General features: G+C 36.6%; 1 protein-coding gene across 1 annotated transcript in view; it reads left to right on the forward strand.

Moving 5' to 3' along the window:
* The window catches only part of LOC112051801 (neuronal acetylcholine receptor subunit alpha-10-like), a 70,670-nt gene extending 63,686 nt beyond the window's left edge, over positions 1 to 6,984 (forward strand). Inside the window, exons 10-11 of the mRNA XM_052882052.1 lie at positions 1,797 to 1,957; positions 4,443 to 6,984. Coding sequence (XP_052738012.1) covers positions 1,797 to 1,957; positions 4,443 to 4,574 — 293 coding nt within the window. The 3' untranslated portion in view covers positions 4,575 to 6,984. The remainder of the gene's footprint in view (positions 1 to 1,796; positions 1,958 to 4,442) is intronic.
* Positions 6,985 to 19,602: the final 12,618 nt, after the last annotated feature.

Genomic DNA, 19,602 nt, shown 5'->3' on the forward strand with positions numbered 1-19,602 from the left:
GATATATTACAAGCAGTAGTTGGACTTCATACTAAAGGTCGAAACGCGAGCTATACCTACGCAGCTCGTACGTGGGGTGATCGTGGGGTGAAGACCGTTGCGACTGTGCCGCGGTGACGAACGCAGTGTATTGGATTTTTTAATTATGACGACTAGGAAAAAAGTTATTATTTTTATAAAGTTTGATTAATATTTTGTATTCTAAAGGCATAATTTAATAAATATATATATAAATAAATGCTTAAATGATAAAATTGTGTAAATAGGTAAATGACGTAAACGTTAATATAATATTATTAAATAATTATTTATTAACTTCTTCATTTAGGTTGTTTTCTTTGATTATTATGTAATACATAGATTTAAATCTTATGACATGTATGTTTTGTATACCTGTATTTTAAGGTAATAAAGAAGTTACGTAAAGAAGTTGTGTGAATTTAACAACATTATTGTGTTGCTCATACTTTAATGTATTTGAATAAAAAAAGTAAAGAGCCAGCTGATATCAATATACCTATCCAGATTTTTTTATTAAACTACTAGCGAACCCGGTCAATCTCAATTTGTTTTTTGTAGTTCCTTCCCTACATGCCAAGTCAGGGTCAATTTTTTATCGTCTATTCTATAGTGTGGGGGTATCGTTATCGGTATTTTTGTACATTACATAAGGGGTTAAAGTGCTAACATAATCTACGGAACCCTACACTGCGCGTGGCCCGACACGCACTTGACCGATTTTTTATTATTTGGTCACCTAGTGTGGTGGTAATAGATAGATGGCATCACCAAAATAAATATATGAAGGTCCTTCAAGATCATTGATTAGTATCAGCCTTATTTAAATCTACCAATCAAAAAACAACACGCATTTTATTGATCACTTCCTATTTTACTACAATTTACAAAGTATTTTATTTGTTTATTTAAAAAAAAGTATATTTACAATCACATAACTAAATGGAAACACAAAGTTGGCAAATGTAATTAAAATGCTGGAGACAGGCAGCCCTATCACATGTTTACGGAGCGCGCGGCTGTAGGTATTTATTTCAAAAATATGGCCGAGTTATTATACTGCTTGTAATATATCTACTGTGGCTACGCTCCTTTGACGGTTGCTGAGTTTTAACTCAGCAACCGTCAAAGGAACGTTGACATAAGGAATAGGACAAAACTAATCGATGCTGCAGAACTAGCGTGCAAACTAAAATGGCGATAGGCAGGTCACGTGGCGCGCGCGACCGCGCGGCAGACCGCACGCTCGTTGGAGAGACGATATCGAAAAAATTAAAAAATCCCCCAGGACCCAGGACCAAATGTGTCCAAAGCCATAACATAGTCTAAATAATAAACCAACGAGGCGGCACGACAGCATTGTTGTAGACCAGGGTTTCTCAAAGTGGGGTACGCGAACCCTTAGGAGTTCGCCATTCGAAGGCAGGGGGTTCGCGACAAGATTTACGTAATGGTGGCTTGACAATTGATACCGAGTCAGAATTAAGGTTAAAAGTGTCCAAAATTACTCCGAACATTGAATCCATTTGCGACAAGAAACAAACACACACATCACATTAATATTACAAAGACATTTCATTTGGTACTTTATGTGTTAACTTTTATACAAATAAAAACCTTATTTTGTTAAACAGTCAAATTTAAATTTTTCTTTGGAGGGGGGTCCCATAAGTTAGTAATGGTTCGCTGTCACTTGTAAATTTTAACAGGGGTTCGTGGAGCCGAAAGTTTGAGAAACCCTCTATTGTAGACCGTTAAAATATGATATATATTACTAGCCCGCGGGCCAGCAGCGGTGAGTGCGGTAGCAGGCGAGGCGGTGCCGGCGGTGTGCGGGGCGGCGTGCTGCGGCTGCACGCTGCGCGACGCGGCCGCGCGACACGAGCAGCGCGTCGCCGCCAGCGAGCGCCTGGAGCGTGCGAACCTCGAGTGGAAGCAGGTGACTATATTCTGATTCATTCATTCATTCATTCATTCAATCGGTCATTCGTTCATTCATTCATTCATTCATTCATTCATTTGTTAATTTTTCGTATGTTCGTTTATTCTTTCATTCATTTGTTTGTTTAATTACATCCAGTCCATTTTACAATATTATGTCGCCTTAGTTATAATAATATGTCAATGTCTATAATGGAACCATAACAGGGTGTAACCATACAGCATCGCAGCTGGTCTGTTTGAGTAAATCGAGATAACGAGATAAGGCTATGGCCCTGGTCGATCCCGAGGGTCAGAAAAAGTGACATGGGATGGCTTCTTTAGTGTCATCCCAACTAAGCAGCTAGCGTTGGTTAAAATTTTATCGTTTATTAGAATTATGCCAACCACGCGAACTGTCTATTTAAACTGACAGTATGTCTTGAATTTTTCTCTAAATCTCTGACTATGGCAGACGCCGCGCGGTTTCACCCGCGTTTTTCTCGTTCCTGTGCGAGTAGGGGGATATAATATATAGCCTATAGCAATCGGGGATTGTGTAGCTTCCTAACAGTGAAAGAATTATTCAAATCGATTCAGTAGTTTCAGAGCATATTTAATGCAAACAAACAAATAAACAATCATATCTTTCCTCTTTAGAATATAAGTATAGATAGACACTAGTATATCTCTGACTAACACAAATAATATAAATTATAGAAAGACAATTATTGAAGAATTGAAAACGCACACTGTGGTGTTCAGAAAACTCTTTACAGAATAGCACTAGAGCTTTGCTACAGCTCTCTCTTGCTCTTCGAATGGTTTATATTCTTTGTCTTCTTTGGACTTCTATGGTCATTGGACATACCATGAGCGCTTTAACGCATTAAGTAATCTATGTTCTGTGACGGCAGGCTGTGTTTTATAAAAGCTGAAAGTTTTTTAAGTATACAATTCATTAAAGATATTTTAATAAAGTCTGGTATTAATATGTTATCTACCTACTGTATGATATCCACCAGAAGGCACCGGATGACATTTGTTACATAAAATCTCAATTTCGTTTAAGTCAACTAGCATACGTCCACGATAGCGAATCTCAATTTCGTTTTAGTCAACTAGCATACGTCCACGATAGCGAATTAAAGTCGTAGCTCATTAGACCCACCCGGGACCCGACCCGCACCGCCTCGTCGCTATGCGTCCACTTGTCGTCGACAGGTGGACCACGGGTGGACTCCGCGTTGTCCACCAGTGAACCTTACGTGGTCAATGAAATCCCGAGAGTCGTTAGGTGAACCACGGGTGGACACCGCGTTGTCAACTCGCGGTTCACGCGAGGCAAGCATGTCAACAGCGAGCTATCATCGAGTGGTCCACTCGCGGTCGGTGCGTGGACACCTCGCGACCGAGGCGATCTGGTGATGGCACGGAGTTGATGTAGTGAGCGCATGCCCATACAAATCCATACGAAGAACTCTAAGATTTAGCTTGCTAGTGCCGGATTTTTCAAATACGCTATGACCTTAGGGTAGACCTTATTGTTAGGGTATTGAAAATATTTAATTGATTCTAAATCATGTTTAGTTTTATTTAGATAATGTTCTAATTCTTAGTATGTGTTGGATGTTGGTGTAAGAACTGTCGAATCGTTATTAGCCACGTAAAAACACTGAAACGTGGAGCGTGCCGTCGTAAAAATAAACAATAAGTAAAATACTACCACCGAACTAGCCACAAAACACTATAAAGCGACGTAAATCTCGGATTGTGGTTCCGTAGCCATTCACAGCGAAAGTAACGCACCATTAAATTGGGGGTATAATATTTTTATTGTTTTTCTGATATCGCATATGGGACAAATCTCACACCGGATTTTAATACTGTATAACTTAACGCATCATGGAATCGTTTAAGTTAATTTATCTATACTTACCAATTCTACCAATGCCAATACCAATTACCTATAGAAATTTACATCTTCACCGAGTAACATAGGCTATTATTTATCCCCGTAAATCTCTGAGCGTCTGCTAGTATTTAATACTCCGCTCCTATTAAGTAGTCATATCGTGATGATAAACTAATAATAATATCATTGCCTTTCTATTCAACACGAAAAATATTCGAACCAGTATTTTCTGAGATTGTCGCCTTCAACCAAACGAACTCATAAACTTTTCAGCTTTATAATATTCATCATAATTGGCTCACTGTTGAGCATGAGTCTCCTCTTATAATAAGAGGGGTTAGATTAATAGTCTACCACGCTGCTGACCCAATGCAGATTGGCAGACTTCACTCAGGTTTCCTCAGGAAACCAAAAAAGGAAGAGAGTGTTTTTCTTACACCATTTGAGACACGTGATATTTAATATCTTAAAATGCACAACAAAAGTTAGAGGTGTGTGCGCCAAATTGGATTCGAATCTACGCCCTCGGAATTTGAAGGCTATCACGGCCTTTTTTAATATTAGTACAGATAATTATGGTTTTTTGTAGGTGGCCGTGGTCGCAGACCGCGCACTTCTCGCCGTGTTCGTGTTAGTGACCACAATCGCCACCGCCGCCATTTTGCTGCCTCAGCTGAAAAACCTTCACGTCGGCAACACACCGTTAAAGCCTCCAACTTAGACGATTGTTATCTTAAGATAAGTTTGATTTAGGTAAATATCTATTGATTTCAATATCAACGATATAATTTTTGCCGCTCAGTTTAGTAGATGACTATTAACATGGATCTATTCTTAAATTATAATATTATGGTGTATATTATTGCTCAAAAGTAGGTGCCTATGTTGACGTAATTACATACAAAATAAGGTTGCAACCAAAGATTGTATACTATAGATATGTCAGCGCGAGAAACTGAGGCGAACAATAGTGGTTAATTGTCTTAATTTCATTAGCATTGTAAACAACGAAAGTTATATAAACAAATAATATATAAATATTGTCTACAATGTCGAGTTGTGTATTCAGGAAGTGTTAAAAAGCCTCAATAGCTCACCAGTAAGAGCGGCTGGACTCATCATCGATCGGTAGTGGTTCGATCGCCGCCCCGTTGGTCTATTGCCGTACCCACTCCTAATACAGTCTTTCCCGACTAGTTGGAGGGGAATGGGAATATTGGTCATTTTTAAAAATATGGCAAATATTCTTTTTAAAAAGACAATATATGTACAAAATTGTGCATGTTTGCGCTCAGTGGAGTAGCTAAATTCGAATCACTTTTTTCAATGAGTTTTTCGGCACGTAGCATATGTAATAGTATAAAATCGTTGGTTGTAACTGAATAAATTTGAATTTTATTTAAGTACATGGAAGTTATATTGTTTTTTGTTATAGCACTAGCGAAAGCCTAGTAAAAAGGTAATAGTGACTCACATTCATTTTACAAAATTGTTATTTTTATGTAAATTCAAGAGGAATGGAGGAGGTGCCAATATGCTCAGTAACTAATTTAAAGTGATAGATTCCAAATAATTTATAAGTATATATTAGTTATACACTAAATACCTCTTGATAAAATATATCTAACAAAAGTCAATTTTAGTTATGCAAGCGGTTGTATAATTATAATTAAATAAAAAATGTGTATAATCTACCTGGAAACAAGGTTAATGCCAATATGAAATGTGTGCCAAAAATAAAAGATTTACTTGTTTTTTTTTAAATAGGTTAATTGTTGTGTAATAAAATTATTGATTTTAATATAAACATGAATAGACAACTATATTATATTTTTATGACATAAAAATGATAGTAACAAGGTAATAGTTTCAGTCAAAGGTCTTTTAGCCAAAAGCTTCGATATACATATATATTCGACCAACACCTCAAGAAGCTTAACTGTTGGATCAAGGGTCGGATATAGAAGGCAGTGATTCTTGAAACTGCGGGTATTGTGAGGAGGTTCCTCAATCTGGAGCCCTGACCGCCGGTTGCTTGTGTACTCAAATGTCCCGCAGCGGGAGGGTTGATTTGAGGGTTTTTGGCATGCCCAGGTGGTTGGCACTAATGTGTCAATTTAGAAATTATAATTTTATTATACTTTTAAGTTGAGCTTAGTAGAACATCAGGCGGAGCAGTGGCGTAACGTGCCTTTGAGGGGCCCTGTATCAAAATTAGTTGGGGGGGCCCAACAGATATGCGGCAAATCCCGAAAAGTTATGTTAAAATTTTAGATCGAAATAATTATTTCCAAAATTAAGTTCCTTAATTTTCGTAAAATACAAATTTTTCGAGGTTTTTCAAATGGCTGTATTTCCACCAAATATAGTGTGATTGTGGATTACATTTTACTAGTTTTTGCTTTCACACGTAATGCACGCCATTGACGATCAATTATTCTCACGTTTCTGCAGCAACTACGACTATAGCTGATCGTGTATTGGTTACTGCGTGCATGACGGTTCGCCTTATGAAACGTCTTCGCTGCCGTTTGTGCTGCAGAAACATGAGAATAATTGACCGTCAATGACTGACTTAAGGGGCCCCTGTAGTCCGGAGGCCACGTATCATTGATACAGCTGATACGGCGGTAGTTACGGCCTTGCTGAAATGGTCCGACCAATAAAATGACAAAGGTCTGACCAATTCAGGCTCTTGGATTGCAAGTTAACTTATTCTGTAAATAAATAGGTGAATATGCTTAAATTAAGTGTCAGATCTATTGCAATATTAGAAAAAAAGATTGTCATTGCTATTAATTAAATCCATAGAAATTATATTGAAATATTAATATAATCAGAAAAATATGAAAAGCAATAATCTAATATTTTTGAAATAACATTTACCGATACATCTGTTTCTCTGACATTCAAAATTATTTTATTATTAAACAAAATTCTCAACTTAATATTTGCTAATTAGATATAGATTTGCGCAAACTGTTTAAATATTTAGTTAAATAATTTAAGCTCAAGATTGTTGCCAAATATTAAACGAATAAGTGTAAATAATATAATAAGTAGTTATAACTGTGGAACACTTGTCAATGTACAAAGTTAATGATAAAGGTTGTTTATGAAAATTTGTAAAATTGTTTAATTTTAATAACTTAACCATTACATAAGTTAAATTTCCCATATTATGATCAGACATACAGATCAGATGTCTTTGGGGGCGTATGCTTTGTCAAGAAAGAAACACTTGAAGTTTAGTAAGCTACATACTAAATAGGAATGGGGTAAGAGTGAGCGTTTGCCTTTGTAACAGACCATGTTTTAATGATAAAGACTGAGAGTAATAAGATCGACTTAACCTCGGCCTTAACCTTACTTAACTTCGTTGAAATAACCACTCTAGAAGATCGAAAAAAACATAAAAATCACTGCCAGTTGAGGTAGTTGCTCATGTTATGCTAGCCACTCACCATCCAATAAGTTAGTGTGCCTGCATTAATGGCTCAGTGCTAATGAGGCCGGACTCGTCACCGAGAGGTGCTGGTTCGATCCCCGCCCGTTGGATTGCCGTACTAACACAGTATTTTCCGACTAGTTGGAGGGGAACGGCACTATTGGTTATATTTAAGACTAGCTGAGATAGGTAAGTATCTCAAATATTCTTTTAATGCTGGTATTGTAGAAAAATCCCAACTCCTAAATAAAGGATTATTAAAGAGCTTCGAAACGAATTGCTCTTTAAATAACTACATAGGTACTAGGTACTCATAGTATGATTTCATATTATTAAGTCCTCACAACAAAGAGAATCGATTTTTAGCTCAGTGAAGCGTGAATTTTAATCCATCTCTTGTTTCTACGACGCTCACGATTCATCGTTCACTAAGAATGATTGACTTCAGATGAACCGCTAATTTCGTTCCAACCCCTTGCTCGATTAACGAAATTGCAATAGCATCGTGGTAAGTTTCGAAGTCTCATTAATAAAAGCTCTTATCGAGCGCTGGAGGTCTATGCCTATAGGTAGGTACTTGTTTATGCGCGGACTCAACACTAAATTATTTGTTTTAGGGTAAATGCACATTAGTCTCACGGGAGCAAACTATCTTAATTTGTTCTGTAGCCGGCGATGTTTATGTGGAGCTTCTTATACAGTCCTGTACCTATAGTTTATTATGTCTGTGGGTGGCTATAGTGTTTATTCTTCAAATATTAATAGTTTAAAAAACTAAAAAACACGCTTTTAGCATGCACTAATTTTCGTATTCCTGACAGCAAACCCTTTCATTTTATATCCATATCATGGGGGTGGATTACAAACAGCCAGTCCGCCATCTTGGGGAGGCCGCCATATTATATATATAGATTTGTAATGACGTTTCTGAGGTAGTCATGTATTGTCATCAGAACTCAGAGCGTGTGCAAAATTTCATCCTAATGGAAGACCGGGTAGTGAATCAAATTAAGATTTCAAGATTTTCTTACATACATAGTTACAAGAGAAGCTAATATAAGAGTGTTAGAAATGGTGTCTCTATTTGACCCACTATATATTTACGTACCTATATATGTATTTTTGCCGCGATTCATAAATCTGCTGATCGATTTATAAAGAACGTCCGTCATTTAGATGCACATTTTTTACAATTTATTAAACTTAAATAACTAACTAACTTCGATTCTTCGTCCACATTGCCAGGAGAGACGAAGATAACTTAAACTGGTATAGTGAAAGGAAATAGACCTCGAGGACGTCGTCCGATGCGTTGGTCATATCAAATCTGAACCACCACTACACAATATGCTGCAAAAAAAGTATACACGAAGCTCTACAAGCATGGCGCGTCATCGTACGGGAAAACATAGTTAATGTGATATAGTAGACCCTCAGTAATGGAGAACACGCCGCGAGTATTGTATATAAATAACGTAAACAATTAAATGCTCATCACCTAAGATCAACAACAAAAAAAAGATATATAAAACAACAATAACAAAAATAGATACGAATATATACAATAATAAGAATAGATAAGATAGAATAGATAATTTCACTCAGATGCATTCGGTGATTTTCACTTCCAAATGCGTATATTCTTTAGTATATACCTACATTCTCAAGCAATATGATATCACTTTTAACAAAAGTTTCAATTTTTACACTACCTTTTTAAAAATCACATATAATGATAAGTTGGCAGTTTCAAGGATGTTGTACTCGCAGTATTTAGTTCTTAACGTTTACAAAAAGTTATCTCCCTCACTGTTCCAACTTGTTTCTCTGTGTCTCAACTTGTGACCACACTAAATTACCAGTTTTAGGGATACTGTAAGTGCAAATTGGTCTTTGGGGAATCAAACACCCCAATTTGTTCCGATTAAGCTAAGCCACAGAATAGATACGCCACGCTTATTCAGCCTCTTTGTATTTAAGCGTGTCAGTACATATTCTACACATAGTTCTACACATACCAATAATATATTATTGGTATGTGTAGAACTATACTTACTTACTTAATTCCTAAATTAAGACCTAACAGTGTTTTTACGTTCGGATATTAAAATCACTACCCTTGTCGTAATATGTCGTAGAACAACGGAATCCTACACTGTGCACTGTAGGTTTTTTTTATTCTTTACAAGTTAGCCCTTGACTACAATCTCACCTGATGGTAAGTGATAATGCAATCTAAGATGGAATCCGGCTAACTTGTTAGGAGGAGGATGAAATCCACACTCCTTTCGGTTTCTACACGACGTCGTACCGGGACGCTAAATCACATGGCGGTACGTCTTTGTCGGTAGGGCGGTAACTAGCCACGGCCAAAGCCAGCCAAAAACTTTTACTTGACCGGTTTAAATAGAATGTATAGTTTATTAATAAATACTCATTAAATAGGGCTGATTAAAAGTAGGATTGTTCAAAGAAAGTAAAGTTTTTGGCAAATGAATATAAAAGAGGTCAGATTACTATCGCTTTGTCAGAGGGCAATCATCATTTGACCTCTGCAAAACGTCTGGGCGCCAATTGGTTAGGCAGTGACTGGTACAAATTAGGAATAATAAATTTTGGCACGTTTGTGTATCACGTTCTATTCTTAGATCTAAGTAACATATTCGTTGCTATGTAATCTTAAATATAATTTAAGAATACATACCTTAAATATAAATTAATTTTAGGGCTATCTTAAATATAATTTAAGATTACATAGCAATTACAAAGGAATTCACATGTAAGTAGGTAACAAAAACGGTCACACCGATAGTAACACTAATGTATATGTATATGGAAAGATATTAAATAATATGAAGTAGCTATATAAGTCTCTAGTCCTAGTCTTCATCATCATCATTATCAACCCATATTCGGGTCACTACTGAGCTCGAGTCTCCTCTCAGAATGAGAGGGGTTAGGCCAATAGTTCACCACGCTGGTCAAATGCGGATTAGCAGACTTCACACAGGTTTCCTCACGATGTTTTTCCTTCACCGTTTGAGACACGTGGTATTTAATTTCTGAAGAAGCACACAACTGAAAGCTGGAGGTGTGTGCCCCGGATCGAATTCGAACCCACACCCTCCGGTATCGGAAGCAGAGGTTATGTCCACTAGGCTATCACGGCTCTAGTCCTAATAAGATCTACGAATAGATCATTGAAATTACACTTATAACCATTACGAATGTACGGTTGTCTCTCGTTTTTGATGCTGTGTAAGTACATTTTTTCGTTTAAATTACTAACGAAAAAATCCTGCGTCGACAAAATACCTGCGAGTTTTTTACCTATCCGCTCACGCTCATCTTCTTCATCATTTAGTGGCGATCCATCAATCATATTGTTCCGAAAGAGACAAGGCCAATTTAGGTTCGAGATAACAATTTTTATTGCTTAACGTCACCGTGTACTGAAGTTTATACGCGTAGGTTTTTAAGTACGGCGGCCATGTGATAAATGTACCCTGTCCTCAAGATATTCCGGAAGATATTAGTATTTTAATGTATCCATTTTAAAATTATGACAGACCATCATCGTTCAAAATTTTCTTTGCTTCATTTATTTAGATAGCATCATAGCATCAGCTGACCTCTTCATTTATTTGGTCTTTAAAATAAACATCAAAATTTATTGACTGTGTTGCCGATTTCCATGTTTTTCAGTTAAAAATAAATTTAAATCGATAAAACTGTTATTCTGCCTTTAATCAAATAGGGACATTAACGGATTTATCGATTATAAAAGTATTTTTTTTTAACCCGAGCTCACATCACACAAAAATACTTTTTCTTTTCTAGTCCATTAATTTCTGAAGTACAACAGTACTCTTTGCTTACAAAGAATCGTTTTGTAAAGCCTGGAACTAACGCCTTGGCGTTGATCTTAAACGCCTTTGAAGTTTGAAACAATGACTGCGTAAATTATTGTCCTTCAACCTTTAACACAATTTGCCGCAAATTTCCCTTTATATTTCTAAATAATGTAAAACAAGGCAAGAAAAAAAATATAAATTTATTTACAAACATGTACCTACATTGTTTTGACGGCCTCCGTGGCGCAGTGGTATGCGCGGTGGATTTACAAGCCGGAGGTCCTGGGTCCCCCGGCTGAGCGGATTGATGTTTTCTTAATTGGTCCTGGTCTGGCTGGTGGGAGGTTTGCCGTGGCTGGTTATCACCCTACCGGAAAAGACGTATCGCCAAGTGATTTAGCGTTTCGGTACGATATCATGTAGAAACCGAAAGGGGTGTGGTTTTTCATTCTACTCCTAACAAAGTTTGTCCGCTTCCATCTTAGATTGCATCATCACCATAAGGTGAGATTGTGGTCAAGGGCTAACTTGTAAAGAATACAAAAAAAGAGCTAAAGGGTTCTTTAGCGAGGGTTCAGAGTTGTATTCTCGAACAGAGCAGGAAGTGGAATGGAATAGGGCAATGTCTTACGCTGATCATCTAGTAGGTACCTATTGCACAGGGGTCCAGTGGTAGCTATCCTAGTGGGGGCAGGCGAAGCTGGGGGCTTAAAATGCACACAACTGAAAGTTGATGGTGCTTGCCCCGGACCGGATTCGAACCCACACCCTCCAGAACCGGAGGCACAGGTCATATCCACTGGACTATTACAGCTCATCTGGAAGCTCAGCTAGAAGCGGTACATCAGGCTTTTAGTCTATTATTAAATAGATATAGACGCGCACAAAACGTTTCGAGTGCGTATTAGAGAAATTAGGTATACATTGGCTGGCAACATGATTCAGTGCTTTCAGCAAGTATAAACCAATCAATACAGTTTGAAACACGGTAATAGCGTGGGAACGGTTTTGATTAATCGTACTTTGATCCGTTTGTTACGAGTAGGTATACGAAGGCAGTATTTTAGGAACGGATTACATGTATTAATCTGATGAGGCGAATTTCCGCTCGGTCATTTTAATATTGTGCCTTGTATCGAGCTTTAATATGTAGACATTCCCCATTCTATAAAAGCTGAATTCTGTTTGTCCTTCCTCCTACTATAATAACGTCTTTAGCTACGGTAGTCAATCTTGTAATGAGATTAGCTACGAGATGTACGCGGGAAATTATAGTGCACAAGTGCATGCGTGCACAGGTGCAGTCTCTATTCACTGTCTCCTCAGACCAAATACATAATTAAATTCGACTTCGTTGGAGACTATCTCCTATAGTCCGATGGACGGCTCATGGCAGACACCAGGGACCCGTCCATACGGCGAACGGAGCAGTCGCTCCAGGCGCCAAATCCTAGAGAGCGCCTAAATGATAATCCTACTCAAACGTATTCAACTCAATTCAATTCAATTTATTTAGACGTACGTAGACGGTACTGCGCCTGATTTTCAATCGGTCACCTCAGAGTATGGTCGAAATCTTCGCGTTCCATTCTTACTTTACACTCATAATTTGGTATAGGAATCTACATATTATTAGGAACAAACAGGAGAGGCGCCATAATTGGATCTCGCTCCATTCTAAAATTTACTTCGAACCGGCGCTGGCAGACACGGCCGGAATAAACTCAGGCGCAGAGCTGACGGTTTTGCGTGCTCATCGAGGCACGAGGGAGAGTTTCATGCATATATATTGCATGAATATATATGCATGAAACTCTCCCCCATGAATATATATGCATGAAACATGAAATACTAAATTATCTAAAATATTAATAAAACCATCTTTTAAACTAAACCGAAGATCTAGTAAAGAAATGTTCATCATTAATCTATATCAGTCCAATTTAATGACACACAACTGGAACCGACGGCTCCACGTGCTCGCCAACTTATTTTTGCTGCAAAATTCTAAGAAGAAAGTATAAATCATTTCATTGCACGACCCATACCTAGAACCTGGGACCTTGTGATCCAAAGCCACATAGCCTAACCACTGAACCAGGAGTGACAAGAAAAAGGATCTGGTGGCTGTAAAAAGTAAGTATGTATTGTAATATTAAGTTTTATAATACTTTTAAATAAAGCTGCTTGTAACAAGTTTGCGCATTAATTATGCATGTACAACTCTACATGGAGAGTCTAAACGCTGTAACTGCATTGTTAAAACTTAAGTCAGGGAGCAAGGCAGTCAAACAAAGTTGCAACTCTTTTATTGCCGTCTGAGACCACTATAAACTGTGTACGTCGAAGCAAGTTGTCATTGATATTTAACAGGAACCCTTCATCCAGAAAAAAGTATTCAAAAGTCAAAATCAAAATTCATTTATTTCAATTAGGCTTAGTTTACAAGCACTTTTGAAAAGACAAGATTATGTCATAATTTAATTTAATCTAATGGTGGTAATAATAGTCGAAAACTTAAAACTAAAGTTACGAGGGTTCCAAGCGCGCCTTGGTCCGAGAAGAGCCCACAACAAACTCAGCCAAGGTTTGTTTTTGTTTACTACCATTTTACAAACATATTTAAAACTAAGCACACAGTCGCATATTACACAGTTTAACACCAAGCTTTTTTATCATTAACATAATCATTAATACTATAATAAGCCAAAAGCTTGCGTTTAATAAACACTTTGAACTTTTTGAGAGACATTTCAGTAGCTTCATGTGGTTGTTTATTATAAAAACATATGCAAATGTATTGTTTCTGAGAGTATGAATATAAAATCGAAGCTGCAGACAATCGTTAATGTATAAGAGGCATGCGCTTGACCAAGACTTGATAATACAGACATTGTGTAAGACAGGACGCACCGACGCACCTAAATTATTCACTCGTTTTTAAGATGCCATTTGAAATCTGAACACACAGATATTATCAAAAGCGAATTCCAGACACTAGCATTAAATTTAAAATAAAATTACTAATAGAATACAATTTTAAATTCTTGAAGCAATGATTTGAAAAATAACTTTTTACTGAGAAATATTTCTAACGTAAGAAAATGAAAAAAAAAGAGATTGGAATTAATAAAATTCCAAAGACTCTCGGCCACAATGCGCGCTATGCTTACGAATGCAGTTTAGTTTTTAATAAAAATTGATCCGCCTGCTCTTCTATTCATAACAATGGGCAACATTTTTTTCAAACATAGTTTAGAAGTCTTAATTCGTCAGATTTGCGATACACCAGATTCCTATGTCAGCAGTATTCGATAATGACCAGAATTTTTAGGTAACAATTGTTTTTATCATGATTATGATAAAAACATTAGTTATTTGATTTACTAACGTACATCATCATCATTATCAGCCGATAGACGTCTGCACATAGGCCTCATGCATGAACCTCTAAGCATAACAGACTCCGCCAGCATCCAGCGTTTTCCTGCAATCCGTTTGATGTCCTCGGTCCACCTAGTGGGGGTTCGACCAACACTGCGCTTTCCGGTGCGGGGTCGCCATTCCAGTACTTTCGGACCCCAACGTCCATCTCTTCGAATGTAGCCACTTCAGCTTCGCGACTCGCTGAGCTATGTGAACTAAGTTAAATGAAATATCTTCTACATTAAGTACTTCTATAACTACAACAAAATGGGGAGAAGAGAATTTTTACTCATTTCTGTGCGTGAGCTTATGAGACGAGCAACATATTGCAGTTATCATACTTTGGATAAATATAGAAAGTTTTGCTCTTAGAAAAGTTAGATAGTTTAAATAAACTTTAAATGGACTTGAAATAGGAAAACTCAGTAGGCATTGAGTTTTGCTTTTGCTCTACTTAGACGAGAAAATGTTAATTCGTTTAGTCAGTTAAAGTTTAGTGTTAACGTGACGTTATAAACAGTTTAAATATAGACCATCACGACGACAGCGTTTTGGCTACCATTGTCAAAAAATATTTTAAAAATATAATATTTTTTTTTAATCTAGTGAATTGCTAATAAACAATTTAAGAAAAAAAGCTGACGCTTTTAAAAAAGCGTCAACAAAGCTAGTACCTATTATGTACCTATGAGTACGTATTATAAAAACATCTAATGTATTGGTATTATTATAAAAGATGACTTCTCTACCCGTATAGGTACCTATCTCAGTTCCCGGGGAAGTTTCAATTACTCACACGCCGGTGGGAAGCTTCTATGATTAATTTCCGTTCCACCGGCAAAGCTCTATGCATGAACGATTTAGAGGCGATTTGACTTTCTACTAATTGTAAACGTATGGATATGCCACTGTAATAATCGATTCCAAAGTGTGTTCTAAGGACGGAACTTCTCGGACCAAGGTGCGTTAGGAAAATTGTAAAAACAATCTATAACAATAAAATTGTAACAGGTAAAATTCTATACATAGAAGATATTTTAAAAATTTTTATTGGAGGGCATTACAGAATTGATACTGAACCCAAAAATATTTTTTTTCGATTTCTTGTCCGTCTGTCTGTCTGTCCGTGATTTTTGTGGACCGGGTATCACGCTGAAACTACTGAATTAATTCAAATGAAACTTGGCACTTAAATGGATTTTAATTTCTTTTTTAATTCAATTCCTAAAGTGGCGAAATAAGGCTTGAAAGTTTACATTGATTTCCACGCGGGCGTCCGCTAGTAACAAATATATTATGACATTTTCATTTGATTTGGTAGCTTTGGTTGAGTCCCTACAAATGGTCAAACCTGACGTTTCAACAGCGCTAAGCCAATAAACCAAATTTTTAACCGACTTCCAAAAAGGAGGAGGTTTTACGTTCGCTTGTATGTATGCTTTGAATTTGAATTTGGAATTTTCTGCACCAACTTTTACAAATTGAAGTAAATAACCCTCCTTCAGCAATCATCTAGTTCTCGCGCAGTGTTTACATTTTTATTCTGCATGGTAATTTTAAAAAACTAGATTCCTTCACACTATGGAGATTATTCCGGACTCGACTCAAAAGCCACGGTGTTCCATCTTCGCCTTGTAACTGGGCCGAGAGATCTTCAATCTTTTTTAATTTTGACGGTCTCCGTGGCGCAGTGGTATGCGCGGTGGATTTACTAGACGGAGGTCCTGGGTTCGATCCCCGGCTGGGCCGATTGAGGTTTTCTTAATTGGCCCAAATCTGGCTGGTGAGAAGATTCGGCAGAGGGTAGTTACCACTTTAACGACAAAAGGCGTACCCTTGGCGGTATTTAGCGATTTAGCGTTCCGGTACAATATCTTGTAGAAATTAAATCCTCCTAACCCGCTTCCATCATAGACTGCATCATCACTTAGCATCAGGTGAGATTGTATTCAAGGCCTTGCTTGTAAAGAAAAAAAAAATCTACCGTTTCACAGACAAACGAGTGTGTACACTGTATATACCTACTCGTACTAACAGGGCAAGTTTAAATAAAAGCTTGTAATAAAGAATAGTAACGCACGGACAACAAAAGAGAGCTATTGTTCCCGTCCTGTATGGATCTGACCTTTCGCATATGCTTTTTGACCTGAACCACGGCGTTATTAATATAAACCCGACTGTGTTGCCTAGTAATTACAACAACCTAACAACATAAAAAAAATTTAATCACGGAGCTTTTTTGAGTCTTTGACGACTAAAATATCTCAAATGGAACACTACTTCTGTGAAAAAAATCTAAATATGTTTCAGGTCTCCATGTTTTGATTTTTTAGCGCGTCTGAACAGTTTGCTTATTGAGTATGCTAGTCGATCAGCATTGCTATTCTGTATTCTCTTCACCATCATCGCTCCCTGTTTAACACAATACTATAGACAAAGACCGATAGTTACAAATTAGCATGTGTAATTGAAATGTTTGCTTTGAGCATGCTTATTCAGGAGCATACTTAAAAATAGCATGCTTATTGCCAGCAAATGTAAACTGATGATAAGCATGCTAGTATGGAGCATACTTAATAACGCGCTCTTAGCATGCTATTTTAGAGCATCTGTAACAGTATCTTTATGTTTTCTTTTTCAGATAAACTTGTTGAAATAGTTACGACCAATTTAAATCCAATCTTCTGGAATTAAGATCCACGTCTCAAACCGTCCAATTATTGTGTTAATTTATTTAAATTGAACTTTCGACGACAAATGAAAACGGAATTACAATTTTGTTTTTAATTTTGCCTTCACGTTAAACAATGTGTAAAGTTAACAGTAAATATAAATTCTTATTGGTCTCGTAGCTATTGAGAACGTGCAAGCCCTTTATGGCCTTAACGTTAGTTTTAAAGCTCCATTACTTGGAAGTGTAAGAGTCCACGTGTGTAGTTTTACCCCAAGGAGCAAAGCACGTGTATGTAACAAGGTTAGTGATCTTTGAGCTTGGCTTTTTATTCTTAGTAGATGAATATTAAAAAAAGCAAAGCACATTTAATAATTTAATATAAGTGCAATCTTTTTTAGGGTTCTGTAGTCCACGAGAAACCCTTATGAGCTATGTTTGTCTATCCATCTGGAGACTATGACTACTACAAAGCTTTAGCATGAACATTAAAAATGTGGACAAAGTCGTCGAATAACATCTCAATAATTACATTTTTTTTGGGGTTCCTTGTTCATATGCAAAGTGAGATTGATTTTAATCTCGTCTATCCCATGGAGTGTGATAGTGATAGTGTATATCGTGATCGGTATTTTTGCATTTATTTAATCTACGGAACACTGTAGGTACGGCGTGTGGTCTGACACGCACTTAGTCGGTTTTTTTAATTAAACATTCATAATGAAATTTTATCAAAACTTTCTTGAGCTTGGACCTTGGACGACATAATTACTGATATATTTTGCTATGCCTACTTGAGAGTTAATGAATTAGATTTTTGAATAAGGAATTGGATTTGGAGTTAGGAGTCTGATTCTCAAAATCATCATTAGCAGTAAGTCCACAAGTCCAGTACAAGGCCATACAACGGAATTACCATAGTTTCCATCGTAGAAACTAAAATTTACAAAACCATTAAAATAAGAACATTGCCCTTTCCACCCTTTCCACTTTACCGTTTTTTTTTTACCCTTTGTACTCCAGGGTCTGAGTGATCTCACAAAACCTCATAATCATAGAAGTTTTACATGTGAGTTTTAGACAGTCTTAATAATTATAAAAAAAACACTTTATTACATAAAACAAAAAATCAAAATTTTACAAAACAAATTAAGTGAAAAAACATGCAATAGGTATGGTGTAACGGCGGCCTTATCTCTAAAGTGATATCTTCCAGGCACCCGTTTTACCTTTTCCGATATTTTGTTGGTATTTTTTCGATACAAAATTCTTTAGTTGCAGTAAAATGTTTTTGAATTGTGATTTTCCGAATCTGACAAACGCATCTCAGCTGCGGGCCACGTTTTTTGTGTTTTTGTTTGATAACGAGGGAATATTGAAGACCAAACAAATTTCGTTTCGGTATAAAGTTTTGTTTTCCAAAAAATATATTTATACATGTCCCGTAAGTATTTGTATTCCACTTTAAAATTATTTAAATTTGTCCTTTCAACTGCTTATTTTATGATTTAATGACAGTAACACAATTTAATAAGTAACGATTTTTACATAATCATCCACTTTTAACACAAAAATAGCAATTGTGTATTTAAAATAATCTAAGAACTAATGTTTTAAGTCTTTGAAATCCCTATTAAATGAACATGTTTTAAGCTAGATGTATAACTTTGCTTAGTAATTTTTTTTCAATGATCGTTAAAAGTACACACAAAAAATATAAAAATAGTAATTAGCTCCGTTTTATGGAAAAAACCGACTTTGCAGAAGAAAATACTAAAGCTTCATTAGCCGATGCAACTATTCGAAAGTAGTTAGCAAGTCTCAAGTCAAGTCAAATAAAATCAACGCTTAAGTATTTTTTCAGCACATGGTAGGGCTAAATTAAACTGAAAGTTGGGATTTTTGTATCTTCTATACTTATAATAAATCTGCAGAGAGGTCAATTCTGTACATGAAATATATTTCCAAAATAACAATCAGGGGGTGATAAGTGATTGATACTGATGGCAAAAATGCAATCAGTAAAATTTTTGTCTGTCCGTCTGTATGTTCATTATAGAAACTAAAACCACTCGACGGATTTTAACAAAACTTGGTACATTTATTCTTCACACTCCTGGGCAGGTTATAGTATACTTTTCATCATACATTCAGAGCAGTGAAGGGAAATGTTGGGAAAACGGGAGAAGTTACTCCATTTTTACAGCGATAATACTGTAAGGGCTGGATTAAAGAGGTCTAAGGGCGAACGAAGTCGCGGGCGTCCGCTAGTGTTCGAATGAAATAAGGATTTAATTGAAATTCTTAGAGGGTTGTGTTACATATTTGATAATCCAAGTTATTCACAACG

This window comes from Bicyclus anynana, chromosome 1 (assembly GCF_947172395.1).
Source record: "Bicyclus anynana chromosome 1, ilBicAnyn1.1, whole genome shotgun sequence".
In the NCBI taxonomy this organism is placed as follows: domain Eukaryota; kingdom Metazoa; phylum Arthropoda; class Insecta; order Lepidoptera; family Nymphalidae; genus Bicyclus; species Bicyclus anynana.